This window comes from Monodon monoceros, unplaced genomic scaffold (genome assembly GCF_005190385.1).
Source record: "Monodon monoceros isolate NGI ecotype Baffin Bay Population unplaced genomic scaffold, NGI_Narwhal_1 Contig4285_ctg1, whole genome shotgun sequence".
Lineage (NCBI taxonomy): Eukaryota > Metazoa > Chordata > Mammalia > Artiodactyla > Monodontidae > Monodon > Monodon monoceros.
In genome coordinates, this window is record NW_021700178.1 from 217,025 (window position 1) to 234,884 (window position 17,860).

The 17,860-nt window shown below is 49.1% G+C and overlaps 1 protein-coding gene across 22 annotated transcripts; it reads left to right on the plus strand.

Moving 5' to 3' along the window:
- Positions 1-518: 518 nt before the first annotated feature.
- On the plus strand, positions 519-17,538 carry LOC114884953 (methyl-CpG-binding domain protein 1). 22 transcript variants are annotated; one of them, XM_029205081.1, is made up of 18 exons: positions 519-720; positions 1,941-2,074; positions 8,218-8,332; positions 8,428-8,594; positions 8,680-8,762; positions 8,934-8,974; positions 9,351-9,497; positions 9,591-9,719; positions 9,883-9,957; positions 10,088-10,207; positions 10,291-10,359; positions 10,958-11,125; positions 11,500-11,799; positions 11,893-12,030; positions 12,381-12,515; positions 12,599-12,660; positions 13,793-13,864; positions 15,569-16,471. In XM_029205081.1, the coding sequence occupies exons 2-17, from the start codon at positions 1,965-1,967 to the stop codon at positions 13,830-13,832; spliced, it is 1,899 nt and encodes a 632-aa protein (XP_029060914.1). In that variant the 5' UTR covers positions 519-720; positions 1,941-1,964; the 3' UTR covers positions 13,833-13,864; positions 15,569-16,471. The 22 variants fall into 22 exon arrangements, with proteins under 22 accessions (XP_029060914.1, XP_029061007.1, XP_029060663.1 ...); XM_029205174.1 differs by having other exon boundaries at positions 15,562-15,654; XM_029204830.1 differs by lacking the exons at positions 13,793-13,864; positions 15,569-16,471 and adding an exon at positions 17,348-17,538.
- Positions 17,539-17,860: the final 322 nt, after the last annotated feature.

Genomic DNA, 17,860 nt, shown 5'->3' on the forward strand with positions numbered 1-17,860 from the left:
TTTCAGATTATAATCCTCAAGTTGGCTCAAATAAAATTTTCTATTTCTTCTTTAGATCGACTATTGATTAATTTTTCCTTGACAGGAGGAACGGTAGAGCACAGGCGCGACCAAGGTAACAGGCGCAAGAGGAGTGTTCTGGCACGACCCCAGCCTTCTCCGCTCCTCCCTCCCAGTTACTCCTTGTGGAGATCGCCAACCAACCAGAGACCAGGACCAACCCCAATCCCCCTCCTCCCCTTAGGTTGGGACTGGAGAGCGCAGGCGAGAACGAGATGGACGGAGGGGCGCGAAGCGAGGTGCGCAGGCGCTGCAAGTCTCCGATGAGGCGCGGGCCTGAGTGGGACGTCGGCGCGCAAGCGCAGCAAGTCCCTTCAAAAGGGGCACGCTCCTCCACCGGACTCAGCACGCAGGCGTGGAGTCTTCCCCGCTAAGGGTTCGCGCAGGCAGGGTATTAGTGCGCAGGCGTCCCGCCAGGGGGCGGAGCCCGAGAGTTGGGCGGCGGATATCCGGTTCCTGGAGCAACGAACGGCGGCGGCGGCGGCGGCGGCGGCGGCGACGACGGCGACGGCGACGGCGACGGCGACAGCTACAGCTTCTGAGGAAGCGGCTGCGGAGGAGGAAGAAGAGGAGCTGGGCAAGGCGAGAGCCACAGGCGGGACCCTCGCCATGGGTCAGCGGACCTAGAGCGGTGGAAGGTACCGGCCGGGAGCCGAGCTGGTGAGACAGTCGTGGGGGTGGAAATGGAGACCGCTCAGGCGGAGAATGGGGAAGAATTGAGGCTCAGAACGCTGACGGAGAGCAGTGAAGGGCCCTCAGGCCGATGAGTGGGAGGAATGGCGGCGTCGGAATATTGAAGGGGAGTAATGGGGGAATTTAGGGGAAGGACGGGGAGGAATGGGCTCAGAAGACTGACAGGTGGAAGTGTCGGGATCTTGGGCGAGGACGGAGAGGAATAGGGGAGGATCCGAACGCTGAGGGCAGATATCGGGGCCTCTCAGGTTAAGGAGAGAGAAATGGGGGTCCAGAACGCTCAAGGGGAGAAATTAGGGGCTCTCAGGCTGATGACGGGGAGAAATGCGTTGGAATGCTGAAAGGGAGGCTCGGGGGTCTCATATGGAGGACGATGAAAAATAGGGGGTCAGAGCGCTGACAGTTAGGGATGGCATGATCCTGGCCCAAGAGGAGAGGAATGGGGTGGAGGGGTTCAAACGCGGAAGGGAGAAATCAGGGTGTCTAAAGCTGATGGGAGGATGAGGACGCTGAAGGGAACTTTTTAGTTGCAGAAGAGCGGAATAGGGAGGTTTGGGGGCTTGGGAAGAAATTGTGGCTTAGAGCACCGACAGAGGGAAAATAAGGTGGGCGAGGTTGTCAATGATATGGAGGAGCTGGGGGCTCTGTGGCAGAGGACACAGAGGAAGTCGAGGCAATAATACTGAGGTAGCAGGATAAGAGGACAGCAGACAGGGAAGGAATGGGAGAGTTAAAAGACTGAAAGAGAGATTAGTGACTCCTGGGTCAAGGAAGGGAATGAATGGGAGGTTAGGATGCTGAGGGAGAGTTTGGGACCTGGGTCTGGGGACGAGTCGTATGGGGGCCTCTTGTGCCGAGGATGGGAGGACTGAGGTCTCTCAAGCTGAGGCTGGGGGGGATTGGGGATTAGGACGCTGAGAGTGAGGGATGCATTGAGGATGGGGACCCTTAGGTTGAGGATGGGGCTACCCGGTCAAGAGGTGGGGGGAATGACAAGCTCCTGGGCCCAGGACAGGGAAGAATGGAGTGGGGATGGGGTTTTTTCTCTTCCTTACATTGGCCAGTTGCTTGTGGCAGGTCCTAGATCTTAAACAAGCATTAATAGATCCGTGGGTTTGTGCGGCCTGGGGCACAACGTGTTCCTCCCTAGAGCCTCAGTTTCTCCCACTGCCCCCTCCATGTTGCAGGCCGCTGCTCCTTCTTGTGGCCCCATGGCTGAGGACTGGCTGGACTGCCCGGCCCTGGGCCCTGGCTGGAAGCGCCGTGAGGTCTTTCGCAAGTCAGGTGCCACCTGTGGACGCTCAGACACCTATTACCAGAGGTACTGGGTGGGTTGTGGACAGAGTCAGGCGTTAGGGCTGGGCCTGGTTAGGCAGGGTGAAATCAGGGGGTGGGGTTAAATTATGCATATACAGTTGGTCCTTATTATTTGCAGTTTCCATATTTGCAAATTTGCTTACTAAAATTTGTTTGTACCCCCAAAGTCATACTCACTGTGCTTTCATGGTCATTTGTGGATATGCACAGAGCAGCGAAAAATAAGTCGCCTGATGCATGTGTTCCCAGCCGAGGTTGTACGAGGCTTTCTTATTTTAGCTCTTGTACTGTAAATAAGTATCCTTTTTGAGGTCTATTTAGTGTTCTGTTTTTTGCATTTTTGTACTTTTTAATGGTGATTTTGCTGTTTGTAGTTGCCCCCAAGTGTAGTGTTGAAGTGCTGTCCAGTGTTCTAAGTGCAAGAAGTCGGGGATGTGCCATATGCAGAAATACATATTAAATAAGTTTTGTTCAGGCATGAGTTGCAGTGCTGTTGGCTGTGAGTTCAATGTTAATAAATCAAAAAGGCAGTATATCTAGAAAAAGAAGAGGAAATTTGCCAATTAGTACATGAGGCTGCTAAAGTAACATCTATAGTATCTGATGAAGCTAAGGAAAAGGTGTTAAAGTGGCTAAATTCGCGGAACCATGAGCTGATGATTAAAGTGTAGTGGACAGCGTTGTGAGGCTGAAAGCAAAGGACATTGACAGTCATGTTACCCAGGGTTATGAAAATGTTAAGCCTGTCTCAGCTAGTGATGGCTGGCTCACACGTTTCAGAAGGTGATACATCGTGAAAAGTGTTAAATTTGCAAGTGAGGCAGGTTCTGCAGATAAGAGACTGTGGAGGAATTTAAAAAACACCTGATAATGTTATACAGGAAAAGGGTTATGTAGAAGAGTAGGTTTTCAGTGCTGATGAGACTGGCTTGTTTTACATCGACAAAGGAACCTATATAACACAGATGGCTTCCAAAGCTCCTGGCTTTAAATCATTCAAAGGCCATGCAGTTAATTATTTGTAAGAGGACTGTATTAAGCAGGGTGTCTTTAAACAGAAACACACATAAAACAAGGTTACATACTGATCAGCTGACAAAATGTGACCAGAGGCTTACAGGAACCTAACCTGTAGTTCCATTAGGAGCAGTGGTCCTGTACTCACTAATTGAGTGTTCAAGGTGACTTTATAGAACAGATTACTGTGAATAATGAGAATTGACTGTAAATACATGAAAATACATTTTTATAAACCAGTTACATTTAAGGATTTAAGGTCTTTTAGAATATGTTAGTGATACAGTTATTAAATTTCTTAAACTTTTTTTGTATGTAAGTTGTTGTTTCCTTGGAGGAATATAGTAAAATTGTACCTACAATTACACTTATTTATATGTTTATAAATAAACGTATGGTATTTTTTAAATGTTTATATTAAATGTTTATATGTTTATTTATATTAGTTGTACGTTTATCCACATATTTACAATTTTTATAAAACTTTCAAAATTTATAAATATAAGTGCAATGATCAAGAACTGAAAAGGCCAGAGATTTTACCCTAATTAAGGCAAGATAGCAAGTGAATGTGTCGCGGTTCTGTGGATGCTAGTAGGAGATATGAGGCTTCTGGTTCAGAGATGAAAGACAGTTTATTACTCACAGCATTAGCAGCATCCAGTATGTCATCGTTATTGTGCCAGTTCACCAAATGCCAGTTCCCACAGGGTGACATGAAGAGAGTAATTAATTAGCACCTACACACGCACTGGGTTGTGTTGTAGGAGAGGAACCTTGAGCTTAAGGAATCCAGTCTTTTATAATGTTAGGACAGTAAGGATGCCTTCGCTTTGCTCTGGAAGGACACCCTATCTCTTGTCTTCCAAGGCTGATGCTGTACACATATCCTTGAAAAGATAGTTCATAACAAAGGATAGTCAATGCTGCTCTTGAAAGACATGTAGAAATGTGAGAGACCTGTGGAATATTGTCTCCCAACATCAGTTACTTATACTTTGTTTTGTATGTAGTTGCATTTATTTGTTTACATATGTATTTGTATGTATATCTATATGTACACTTATATGTGTACAGTTGACCCTTGAACAATGTAGGGATTAGGGGTGCCAATCCCCTGTGCAGTCGAAAATCCACATATAACTTTTGATTCCTTAAAAAGTTAACTACTGGGGACTTCCCTGGCGGTCCAGTGGTTAAGACTGTGCACTTCCACTGCAGGGGCATGAGTTCAATCCCTGGTGGGGGAACTAAGATCCTGAGTGTCATGTGGCGCGGCAAAAAAAACAAACACACAAAAAAATTAACTACTAATAGCCTACTGTTGACTGGAAGCCTTACCGATAACATAAATAGTTAACACGTATTTTGTATGTTGTATATATCATATACTGTATTCTTACAGTAAAATAAGCTAGAGAAGAGATTAAGAAAATCATAAGGGAGTTCCCTGGTGGCCTAGTGGTTAGGATTCTGGGCTTCCACTGCTGTGGCCCGGGTTCAATCCCTGGTCAGGGAACTGAGATCCTGCAAGCCGTGCGGTGCAGCCAAAAAAAAAGAAAATCATAAGGAAGAAAAAGTTCATTTACAGTACTGTACTGTATTTATCAATACCATAAGTTTACATCATCTGTTTACAAGATGAATTGCTTGTATGTCAGTACCTACATCAATATTGTCTTATATGATACAAAACATTGTAGATATTATACATATTACTAATACCAGACATCAAAAATGAAAAGATAATTGAAAAATTTACGTTTATTTACAGGTATAACAATTCATGCATTGATAACTAAGAAGGAGCAATATGATTGCTTTATGGTAGGGTACTATAATTGATACGATTGCTTCATGGATTGCTTCATGGTAGCCTCACCTGTACACTAATGAATGAATTGTAAAATTTTTATGGCATACAGTATTATAATCATATTCATAATACAGTATTGGGAACATTGTTACATTTTTAAAAACCACTTACCTGTGACGATAGGCAGTTTCCCTGATTGCCAGAGAGAGAGGCATACCATATGGTAATGTAATTCTTTGAAAGCAAAGTTATAAAACAGTGAGAAAACTAACATGTTAAGTTTGTATTAAATATCACTCACCTTATGCCTGTGTAAGTATAGGCAATCCACTTCAAGTCTCGCACAGGTGAATACTTGGGTGATGAAACGTCTCATACAGTTCTTGCCGTACAGTTGTTAGGTTTTCACACAAAGATACTCACGCACAAACACGATAGGTAAGTATTAACTGTACAGCCTGATGATTATTTACTGTTTGTTAAGTGGAAGTGGATCATCATAAGGGTCTTCATCTTTGTTGTCTTCACGTTGATTAGGCTGAGGAGGAAGAGAAAGAGGAGGGGTTTGGTCTTGCTGAGGAGGGTGGCAGAGGCAGAAGGAGAGGAGGTGGAAGGGAAGGCAGGAAGGCCAGAACACTCGGTGTAACTTTACAGAAGTACATGGTAATTTCTTGTCTGACCTTTTTGCTTTTTCACTTTTCCAAAAATGTTTCTACACAGTACCAATCTTTCTTCCACTGTTTGCTTTAGTTTGTGTCCATATCATAGAAGGGTCCGTGTTGTAAAATAAGTCAAAGTATTCTTGAATATCGGAACCCTTCTGCTAGATTGTCTAATGTCAGTTTTTTTCTGGCACTCCTTTTTCTTCGTCTTCTTCCTCATCATCTGGCACTGGTTCGGCAGCGTTCATCTCCATCAAGTCGTCTTGTGTTAATTCCTCTGGTGTGGTGTCTGATAGCTCTTGAATCCAAGATCCATGTCTTGAAACCCTTCGTCCCCTCCCCCCTTTTTGCCATATCCACAATCTCTTTCATGATATCCTTGATTGACTTGGTCGTAAATTCTGGGAAGTCATGCTCAACATCTGGACACAGTTTTCTCCAGCAGCAGTTATTGTTTTGGGCTTGATGACTTTCACAGCCTTTTCTATAACGATGGCGTCTTCAGTGGTGTAATTTTTCCAGACTTTCATGATGTTCTGTCTATGAAGGTTCTCTTCCATAGTGTTGACAGTCTTTTCTATAGAGCACTGTGTGTAATGAGCCTTAAAGGTCCTTATGACCCCCTGATCTAGAGGCTGAATTAGAGACATTGTGTTTGGGGGCAGGTGGACCACTTCGACACCTTTGGTGTTGAATTCATGGGGTTCTGGGTGGGCAGGGGTGTGGTCCAATATCAAAAGAACTTTAAAGGCTGTCCCTTACTGGCAGGGTACTTCCTGACTTCAGGGACAGAGCATCAATGGAACCAATAAAAAAAAGGGTTCTCGCTGTCCAGGTCTTCTTGTACAACCAAAAGACTGGCAGCTGGGGTCTGTCTTTTCCCTTCAGGGCTCTAGGGTTAGCAACTTTATAGATAAGGGCAGTACTGATCATAAACCTGACTGCATTTGCACAAAGCAGTAGGGTTAGCCTGTCCCTTCCAGCTTTAAATCGTGTTGCTCACTTCTCTTTCTTACTAATATATGTCGTTTCTGGCATTTTTTTTGCAGAATAGGGCACTTTGATCTGCATTAAAAACTTGTTCAGGCAGGTATCCTTTCTTCTCAATGATTTTCTTAATGGCGTCTGGGAACTTGTCTGCTGCCCCTTGGTTGGCAGAACCTGCTTCTCCTGTTATCTTGACACTTTCAAAGCCAAACCTCTTTCTACAATTATCAGACCATCCTTTGCTGGCATTAGATTCTCCGGCTTTAGAGACTTCACCTTCCTTTTGCTTTAAGCTGTCATTACAGTGACTTCATTTTTTCTTGAATTATATTGGAATTTATAGGTATGGCTTTCTTATAGCAATCCTGCATCCACATAAGAGCTGCACTTTCAGTGCGAGATAAAAAGGTGTTTTGCAAAAAATACAAGGTTTTCGAGCTGCTGGTGTAGCTGCAGCGATAGATTCATGAATTTCCTTTTTTTTTTTTTTACAATAGTCCTTACAACTGGATTCATTAATCTTGAATTGGAGGGCAACCACCTGCAGATCTCAGTCTATGGTACATGTCAAGCAACTCTGCTTTTTCTTGTAATGTCATGACTTTTTTCTGCTTCTTGGGAGCACTTCCAGCATAGCTAGTTACACTTTGTTATGGGTCCCATGATGTTATTCAGGATTTACGGTATTGCGCTAAACGCGATGAAAATGACATGAGAACCACCGCAAGGGGTCACTTTCTACTGTGATGTGCAGTTTACTGGAGAAACAGCCTGCTCACTCGGAGATGACTAGCCTTCCATGGCATTTTAAGCAGATACTCACAACACTTGAGCTCACTGCAGTAGCAACAGGAGGTGGCTGTTAGATGATTATAGTAGTACAATACGTACTATAGTTAATTTTATGCAGTTATGGTATAATACTGCATCTTTATGTTTGTTTACATTTCTCTTGACTGCGAATGGTACCACATACAGTCTTTAAGTGTGTGATAAATAAGTTTTGATGTTTAAACTTTTATAATAGATTTATGTATATTTTACGGTGGTAAAAGATGAAATAGACTAGTACTACATATATTTTGTGCATTCATGACACACCTTTTTCTTAATTTTTTCAATATTTCTAGGCTACGTGGTTCATTGAGTTTTTTTAAATAGTCACAAATCTCCAAAAAATTTTCCAGTATATTTATTGAAAAAAATCTATGTATAAGTGGACCTGCGCAGTTTAAACCTGTGTTGTTCAAGGGCCAGCTATATTTAAAACATTTGTTTGTGTCTTATATAAGTTTTCTTTGTCTATGTATTTAGTATGTAATGCTAACACAGTTACATTATTCAATGTATTTGTGCTCCTATTTGTGTTTATTTTCACTTACATAAAATACCACTAGTAGCACACGTTATAAATACATGCACATCTGTTTACATTTATATTACTTATTACTGTTTGTATACTTGCTGGTATTTATACACCTTTTATCTTCCTGCTGTTCAGGATTATTTGGGGTAGTTACTTGGTCGGGGCTCGTAGGCTGATCCCAGGCTGCCTCCTGTATCCCACCAGCTCTGCAGGCCTATTCACCAGCCCAGTGGGAGGGTTGTGAGGGTGGAGTGGCAGTGGTTCCACCTAGGTACCAACCCGTCCTGGCCCACCCCCAGCCCCACAGGAGACAGGATCCGAAGCAAAGTTGAGCTGACCCGATACCTGGGCCCTGCGTGCGATCTCACCCTCTTCGACTTCAAACAAGGCATCCTGTGCTATCCAGCCCCCAAGGTACTGTACAGTGTGCGATACCCAGGCAGGAGTGGCTGAGCCACCTAACACCCACCCGCTGACTTACATCTTCCTGCCCTTGCTCTTATCTCCAGGCCCATTCCTTGGCCATCCCCAGCAGGAAGCGGAAGAAGCCTTCGAAGCCAGCCAAGGCTCAGAAACGTCAGGTTGGACCTTCGAAGAGCGAAGTCAGGAAGGAGGCCCCAAGGGATGAGACCAAGGCTGATGCTGGCACAGTCCCAGCCTCACTTCCTGCGCCTGGGTGAGTGTCAGCCTCAAGTGAGCCAGGTCCACGAGGGCTGTGGTTGGGGGTGCACTCGGCCCCACACCCATGTTTCCTGTCCCAGGTGCTGTGAGAACTGTGGAATCAGCTTTTCAGGGGATGGAACCCGACGGCAGCGGCTCAAGACTCTATGCAAGGACTGCCGAGGTGAGTGGCCCCTGGAGCACTGGGAGGTAGAGCCGGAGCAGGCTTGGCGTCAGGCTAGGACACAGGTGTCTGGCTGGAGATTGAATGGTAGATGTCAGGATGGAGGCAGTCATGAGGTCAGGTATCTGATGCTCCCTTCACATTTCTCTTCTACTCTCTCCCTCCCTACAGCACAGAGAATTGCTTTCAACCGAGAGCAGAGGATGTTTAAGGTAAGCACGACCTGCTTCCTCCTCACAAGTGTGCGGTGGGAGCAGGATGTGATAGGGGCTGGTGAGAGTCCGAAGGAACAGTGATGGATCCACAGGGTGTCAGAGTCATTTTGTAGGGAGCTAGCTACAGTCAGCTGACGGTCATGGGAGTTAATCAGTAGACACAGTGACGAGGTTCACAGGGGAACAGTAGACATCGTTATGGCCTCAATGATGGTGGCTAATCAGTAGTCATCAGACAGTGAGTGATGAGACAAATGGGGGACGAGCAGACATGATGATGGGGGCCAGTGTGGGGTCAGTAGACACACGAGGGGCAGTGCTCCTGGAGCCACTCTGCCTGGACCTGTGACCTTGCCCCGCCCATTCCTGGCAGCGTGTGGGCTGCGGGGAGTGTGCGGCCTGCCAGGTAACAGAAGACTGTGGGGCCTGCTCCACCTGCCTTCTGCAGTTGCCCCATGATGTGGCCTCGGGGCTGTTCTGCAAGTGTGAGCGAAGACGGTGCCTCCGGATTGTGGAAAGGGTGAGTCGGGCAGGTGGGGTGGGCCCAAGGCTCACCTGCACTCCTGACCCTCATAGCCCTGGCCCCATGCGTCACACCTCCGGCCCCCCACAGAGCCGAGGGTGTGGAGTGTGCCGGGGCTGTCAGACCCGAGAGGACTGTGGCCGTTGTCGAGTCTGCCTTCGCCCTCCCCGCCCTGGTCTCAGGCGCCAGTGGAGGTGCGTCCAGCGGCGTTGCCTGCGGGTGAGTCAGGCTGGAGGGGCCGGCGCTGGTGGGCCGCGGCAGAGCTCATTGTACTGTTACAGCTGCCGCTGCTTCGTCCCAACCTGGCCTTGCCCACCTCATGTCTTCTTTTCTCCCCCGTCCCGTGCTCACCTCCTCGGCCCCGCCTGCCCCTGTCTGCCAGCACCTTGCACACCGCCTCCGCCGCCACCATCAGCGATGTCAACGACGCCCTCCCCTAGCTGTGGCTCCCCCTGCTGTGAGTGCCCCGGCCCACCCTCTGCCTGCCTGTCCCACATGCATGCTTCCTGCACACCTCGGGGGAAGCAGGTGGTCCCGTGTCTACCTGGTGCCACCAAGCCTAAACTGTCCTTCTGGCTTTCTCTCAGGGTAAACACGGCCGCCGCAGGGGAGGCTGCGACTCCAAGGTGGCTCCCCGGCGGCGCCCCCCCCGAACCCAGCCACTGCCTGCACTTCCGCCCTCGCAGCCTCCAGAGTCTCCAGAGCTGGTGAGGCCCTGGTGGGCAGGGGGAAGGCACAACCGTAACCTCACCCACTACCTGCCCTGACCCCACCCCATTTGCCTCTGCAGCACCCCAGAGCCCTGGCCCCCTCGCCACCTGCTGAATTCATCTATTACTGTGTAGACGAGGACGAGCTAGTGAGTGGCCGCACCCTACCTGGACAAGCCTAGACTCTCCCAGGGCACTTGGTTAACCCCAAAGAAGCAGATGCTCCATGGGCCTAATAAGGGAATAGTAAGGCACAGTGATGGGTGCTAGTGTGGGATGAGCAGACAGTGGGGTAGGCACTAATATGGGATCAACAGGTGCATTGACAGCACCTAATGTCGGATGAACCAGCACTCTAGTGGGACTAATAGAGGAACAGCTGGCACGGTGACTGAAGTTCACGCAGGATGAGCAGATGTTGCAGGTGCAGTGATGGGAGCTAAAAGAGTGTCAGCAAAATCCTGCTGGAGATGGGGGTCAAAGACATTGTCTTGGTAGCTAGTGGGGGACTAGCAGATAGAACGATGGATACCGTGCTGGAGCAGCCACAGTCCTCGTGGTATCAAGGGCCATCCGGTACAGTGATACTGCCTGGTGCTCGACTAGCAGACACTGAGGTGTGACTAGTGGGGAGTCAGGCTAAGACCAGTGTCCAGCCAGTTCCCTCCAGTGGGGCTAGTGGAGGAGTAACAGGAGCAGCATTGTAACTGTCCTAGTGACAGCGTCCCCTGTCCCTCTGCTCCCCAGCAGCCTTACACGAACCGTCGGCAGAACCGCAAGTGTGGGGCCTGTGCGGCCTGCCTGCGGCGGATGGACTGTGGCCACTGCGACTTCTGCTGTGATAAGCCCAAATTCGGGGGCAGCAACCAGAAGCGCCAGAAGTGTCGTTGGCGCCAGTGCCTGCAGTTTGCTATGGTGGGTGCAGCAGGATGGGTCAGGTGGGTGGGACGATCAGTGCCAGGCCCCCCGGTGCCTGAGAGGGATGGGCCAGCCTGGTAGGTGGGTGGGGACCGGCCAGATGGGTCCTGCAGCTTCAGAGCGGTGGGTGGGGCAAGGGGTTCGGCCAGCAATTAGCAGACATTGTGCTGAGATAAATGAAGAATCTGGGTGGCACTGGCATTGCCAACAGGAGACTAGCAGGCTTGGTGACGAGGGGCTCATACCTGAGGAGACTCTGTGCTGGGATTAACGGGGGTGGGGGAAGCGGAGTCACAGGCACATTGATCGGGGCAGGGTAGTGTGGTTGGCCATTGTACCCAGCGGCCATAACACCCCACCTCTCCTCACAGAAGCGGCTGCTGCCAAGTGTCTGGGCAGGTTCCGAGGATGGTGCCGGGCCACCCACACCTTACCCGCGTCGAAAGAGGCCTGGCTCTGCTCGAAGGCCCCGTCTGGGTCAGACCCCGAAGCCTCCCTTGGTCACGCCCATGGCCCAGCCAGACCGTGCCCAGACTCCAGTGAAGCAGGAAGCAGGCAGTGGATTTGTGCTGCCCCCGCCTGGCACCGACCTCGTGTTCTTGCGGGAGGGTGCAAGCAGTCCCGTGCAGGTGCCTGGCCCAGCTCCAGCCTCCACAGCGGCTCTGTTACAGGTGAGGGTCCCACCTTATCCTGCCCTTCCCGACCCCACCCAGCCTCGTGTGGGGAAGCTGGGACCAAGTCTGCTGCCATCCTCCTTCACGCAGGAGGCCCAGTGCCCTGGCCTGAGTTGGGTCGTGGCCTTACCCCAGGTGAAGCAAGAGAAGGCGGATGCCCAGGAAGACTGGACACCGGGCACAGCCATCCTGACTTCTCCTGTATTGCTGCCTGGCTGCCCCAGCAAGGTGGGGGTCAGTGATGGGTGGTCTGTGAGCAGAGTGATGGTGAGCCATGATGGTGGTTCTTTGAGCAAAGTAATAGTGTGCTGATGACAGCCTCTCACAGAATCATCCCGCCTGTCTGACAGATGCCCCACCCTCCCCAGGCAACTAGTTTTGCCTGCTTTGCTGCCCAGCTAACAGAAGAATGGAAATCTGTGAGGAATGGGAAAGGTTTGTAGGCAGAGAGATGGTTTTTCTGTGCTCAAGTGTGACAGAAGTGGGATTGTCAGCACAGTGACATGTTGGCTGATAGAGACACTTTCCTCAGGCCAGCCCTACCCTTCTGACAACTGCCCGTTTTCCACCTCCCCCAGGCAGTAGACCCAGGCCTGCCACCTGTGAAGCAAGAGCCACCTGACCCTGAGGAGGACAAGGAGGATGAGAACAAGGATGACCCCACCGCTGACTTGGCCCCAGAGGAGGAGGCAGGAGGGGCTGGCACGCCCGTGGTCAGTGCTGGGGGACACCTCACTCTCCTGACCCTGCTTTAGCCCCACCAGCCATGTTGACCCTGGTGTTAATTCTTCCCCAGATCACGGAGATTTTCAGCCTGGGTGGAACCCGCCTCCGGGACACAGCAGTCTGGTTGCCAAGGTGTGCCCTCCACAGGGAGGGGTGGGGATGGGATTGGGTGGGGTGCCTGTCAGATGTGGGCCCTGAGTCTTAAAAGTACACTCAGCGTTTTGGCATGGTGTTGTGGGAGGTAAAGGCCCCACACCACTGCTCTTGTCACAGTCAGTGACGGGGTTTGTACAGGACCTTAGAGATTTCTCCTGAGGTCCAGGTCAGGGCTGTTCTTGAGGAGGGTTACGGGAGGTGATGCGGGGAGAGGATTTGGTGACCTGTGATGAGATTTGAAAGAAAAAGAAAAGGAAAGCCTTGTCCCCATATCCCTAAGAAAATCCACAGAGGTCAGGCTTAATATATAAGTTCTTATTCAGAGAATTATCATTCGGGGTCTTGAAGGCCTGTGGAGTCTCCAAAAGATGAATGGGTGGGCTGGGCAATGGTGGGTGGGCAGGAGACCTGGGTCCTAAGATGGCTTTGTGATCTGGGTCCACATACAACTGGAGTATCCTCTGTGGAAGGGATTAGGCTGTTTTTCTTCAGCCTTTCCAGAGCCCATTGAGGTCATTTACTGTTTTAGCTGCTGCACAGGACTGTCCCCACAGGCGTGGCAGTAGAAGGCAGGATAGGTGCCTGTAAGGACTGGGACGGTGGGAGGAGGACAGGGGGATGCTGCCCCCTGCAGAACTGCTGACAGCCCTGAACAGAGCCCCAGACACAGGCAACATAAACCTGTTGGCCTAAACTCCTGGATTCCTTTGTTCCTGCAAACTAGTGTCTGCAGGCCAGAGACTTCTCCACCTGCACCTGGGCAAGTACTGAGGTACTGATTGCGGCCCTTCTGGGTACACTGCAGTGTGGCAGATACAGTGGTGAATCAATGACCCTGGAAGGCTTATCCTTCAGAAGATACAGGATTTCTGCCATCAGGGAGCTTATAATCCAACTGGGGAGACTTATTTCCCCTATGCATGAAGTCATTACATATTACTGGAGAAGGTAATGATGTGCTTGATGTGCTACATTGTCTGTAATGGAAGATTTTAGAAGAGAGAAGGGAAAATTAAGGGGAAATGGAAGAGTAGGGAATGGTTTGTGATGCTCCATTTTGCATATAGGGAACCTCATTCAACATACAGACCTGCTCCCTCTTCTCTAGGTCCAAGGACCTTAAAAAACCTGGAGCTAGAAAGCAGTAGACTGGAGGCTTCTGCAGACTGTAGGACTCAAGGTGATATTTACAGACCGACTTTATGAGAGACAACACTGATCTGCTCAGAGGCTGGACCATAGATGGATTGCCAGGGCTTGTGTGGGAGTCAGTAGGAACTGGGAAAACCTACCACCAAACCAGAGGAGCAGGCCTGTTCAGTACTTTGAGCTTATAGAGGAAGTAAGCAGAAAAGGAAGGAAAAGAGTAGAAAGTTGGTGCACCTGCTCCAACCGGTGCAAATCCCAAGAGCCTGAGAAGTGTGGATATTAAGGATGGGGGAGTTGGGATGGGATGTAATTAAAGCCACCTTCAGCCTAAACAAGCCATCATCATAAATAATTTTAAATACATTTGGATGAGACCTGGCCGTGACTAAACATTTCCTCAGGGAGACAGCAATTGGGAATGTAATGTGAATAAATGAGGAAAGGAACTGCTATTTGGTGAGTTCCTCCCATGGACCTAGTTTAGTCCTCAGAAACATCTTTCTAGAAAGGCATTGGTTTTGCCCATTTTTGCAGACAGGAAAACTGAGATGCAGAGAAACTACGTAACTTGTCCAGTGTTGAACAGCTAATATTGATAGAGCCTAGAATCAGACCCAGGTTGTAAAAGCCTTGTCCTAAGTTAAGCCACTAAACTGTTAACTATAACCTATATCTAATAGTGTGTAATAATGTTATATTAACGCAAGTTTCCTGTCAGTGACCTTGAAAACAAGGTGGATTACTCTAAGCTTTATAACAAATCCCTTAACACTGCTGCCCTTAGGGTGGTTTAGGGAGCACCAGGGCATTGTGGATGGTGCCACCTTATCAGAGCACCCGTGACTCCTGAGACTGGGTTCTTCCCAGGCCTTGGGTGCTGCATAGGATCCCTCAAACCCAAAGGGCATCTTTCCCCATTGGCGCTGCTTGTTACCGTCACTCCCCGTCCTCAGCCAAAGCAGCCTTCAGAAGTAAAGCTCCTGGACTGGCTCATCATTCCTCACAACTCGAATCCCCTGTCCCTTGGTGACCTTTGTGCTTGGTTTCTGCTCTCAGCCCCTATCTACTAGGAGTCCGAGTTCCTGCTACAAGTCCTGCCTAAGGGCCAGTCTTGGCTCAGCCCTGCCTCACTTTCCAATTCTGCATAAAGTGCCAAGAAGATTAGACCTGTGATTCGTTACTTAGTTAGCTTTACAGTGGCAGGACTGAGTGCATGCCTCCCTCCTTAAATTTTGTAGCCTATGTGCTTCGCTTGCCTTACTCTAGTCCCAGCCCTGCAGCTTGAGATAATTCAGATGTAGATTAAACTTTTCTTTAGTTTAACTCATTATATAGCCCTCTGCCACCCTCCTCTTCTCCTTCCGTTGCCTCACCCTGCCTACTTCAGCCAGAGGCAAGACTGGATAATTTTATTGATACTGTTTTGCTCCCCCGCCCAAGGATCCAACCACTCAACCCTAGTATTCTAGTGGTATTTTGACAGTGATGTCCTAAGTGAAGTTTATTTGAATAGCATTCTGATTCATGAGATAAGAGTTTGGTTATTGTGTGTATGAGGATACAGTCAGAAAAGCAGCATCACTAATATAAAGATTTTATGTGTATATGTACATATAAATATGTATATTAAAAGATTTATTGTAGGGATTTGACCTTATGCAGTTGTGGGAGCTGGTTGAACAGTCTCTGTAAGGCTGTTGTTTTTACATCTAATGCTGGAGCTTGAAGTCTGCAGGGCAGGCAATCGGGAAGGGAAGATGGATGTAAAGAGTGGGAGACCGAGGAGACACTGGCGCCCACGAGCACGAGCTGCAAACCACGCGGATGGCCCGGAACCCATGTCAGCCTCTCACCACCTCCAACTTCGATGATGTGGGTTTCCTGCAGAAGAAGCTGGTGCCCTTCATCACAGAGTTAAATATGCATCTGGGCCAGGAATTAGAGAAGCCGAAGGAAGATCCTGGGGAAGGTGGAGCAGCTGCAGGCCTGGCTGCAGGCCTGACTGCTGCCCCATACCAACGAGGTGAGCCAGCAGATAAATGACATGTGTGAACTGCAACAGTGCCTGGTGCCCCTGCACCAACCTTCCGAGTGTGCTGCTGCTTCACTTCTGCCCTCCAGATATCACGCAAAATGTCTCTTGTGGCCCATCCTAACCGGAAGCGTACGGGGAAGGGAGTACTGGGAAACGTAGCCTAGTCAAGGTGACACGTTACAAAGCCACCCTGCCATGAATCAGCTCCCAAGGGTCTCACTACTCACCTGAGGATAAAGGATAACTTGATAAAGCTGCGTTGCTGAAAATGCAAAGCTGAAGACCATGGATTTCATGGTGACCCCAGCAAGTACAGAAATTCTGTCAAGCCCACCCAGAAAAAACTTGCTGGTCTCGGCTATTTTTGTGTCATTCAAGTATTGAGAACCTGGCCCATGGTAGGCACTGTACTTAATACTGGGATTCAGGAATGAAAAAGATATAGTCCATGCAGTTTTATTAAATACATCAATATGTATTTACAAATGGTGAATGGATTTCCAACTTTATCGTGGAATTTAATGGTGAAAACACAGAATTCAGGAAACTGTTGGGAGGACAGCCCTTGCGTGAACCTTGTTGGGGCACAATAGGCATTGGAAATAATATAAATAGTTTCTATCTCTATGCTGTTCTATTTTAAAATTATTTTTAAATGATTTTTATTGTCCCGTTTACTGATTTATACACTTAGTGTTTCTTTTGGAGAGTCTTGATGGTGCTTAAGTGTTGATTGACTGCCTCTGAGAAAGTGGTATAATGGGTGGCAAGAGCAAGGTCAGGTTCTGTCCATGGACCTTGGGTGAATCACTTCTCTTAGGCCTCCCAGGAGGTTGAGACTTGGTTGAAAGCCTCGTCTCACCGGGCTTGGCGCCTGGCCCAGCCCCTCCACCCACTGAATAGGCCCGCCAGGGGGCTCCGGCGCCCGGACCGCGGTCCTCCCACCGGGGCTCGGGAGACGCTGCCCCTCACCCGCCTGCCTGGGCGGCCCTGGGGCGTGGGCGTGGCCTCCGCTGGGTCCAGGCTTCTGTTCCCAAGCCGAGCCGTCACGGTGGGAAGCCGAATCCCCTCTTCACAAAGTGGCTCAACAGGTAAAACCGAAGCGGAATTAAGTTACGGGACACGCCCAGGGTGAGGGCGCGGCAAGACGAGCTCAGGACCAACGCTGGGATGTGCAGGGCAGCCGGGTATTGCCAAGGGTCTGCTTCCCCTGTCTGTCGCTGAAAACTCCAGGGTGTAGACCTCGGAGGTTACCGACGGGCGCCCAAGGATCTCAGTGGCGTTTACCAAAACCCGCTCCTAGGCCGAGGGCGTTTTCGTCGCCTCTCTTGCCCAAGGGTGTGGTGTCAGGGTGCTTCCACTCAGACCAGCCGGCGGGCCAGGCACCCGTGGGAATCGAAGATCAAGGAACTGGCCCTCAGGACCGTGTCCAGGGAACGGAGACAACCATCTAATTTCTTTCTTTTTTGTTTGTTTCAGGCTACGTAAACTCTTAGCAGTAAATGAAAATGAGTATTTTTCCGAACTGCAGTTGAAGGAAGAAGCTTTATAGGACATAAAAGACAAAATGAGAGAATTATTAAAAGAAATTTTGAAAGAGAAGAGAGACACTGTTTTGTGGCTGAAAGCCTGAACCAGCAATTCAGGAAATGGAGTCCAAACCTAGAAACATTACTGCCTACAAAATCCGAAGTGGGCGCATTACAAATGATTAAGCAATGCTAATTTACCGTAAATTGCGGTCTTAAGATGGGATGCACAGTACTAGTTGTACTTTGGTTATTACACGTCAGTGACCGACTAGGTGCTGATTTTTTTTGTGTTGTAGTGTTGGTTCTATGTTCACCCCCACTATAGAAAGAGTACCAAAGTGTTATTTGGCTTTTAGGTATTAACTACCACCTTGCTCTTGACCAGAAGTACAGCTGTGGTCTCCACCTGTGCTGAGGGCCCCTTCTAGGTTTCCTGACCTGTGTTGTTTTCCTGCCTGGG

Bases quoted from the DNA above. Each gene is read 5' to 3' on its own strand.
- LOC114884953 (XM_029204136.1), top strand. From the start codon at position 1,965: ATGGCTGAGGACTGGCTGGACTGCCCGGCCCTGGGCCCTGGCTGGAAG. The intron at 10,208-10,290 runs GTGAGGCCCTGG...TTGCCTCTGCAG, and splicing joins CTCCAGAGTCTCCAGAGCTG to CACCCCAGAGCCCTGGCCCC. The intron at 12,661-15,561 runs GTGTGCCCTCCA...TGGAGCTTGAAG, and splicing joins ACAGCAGTCTGGTTGCCAAG to TCTGCAGGGCAGGCAATCGG.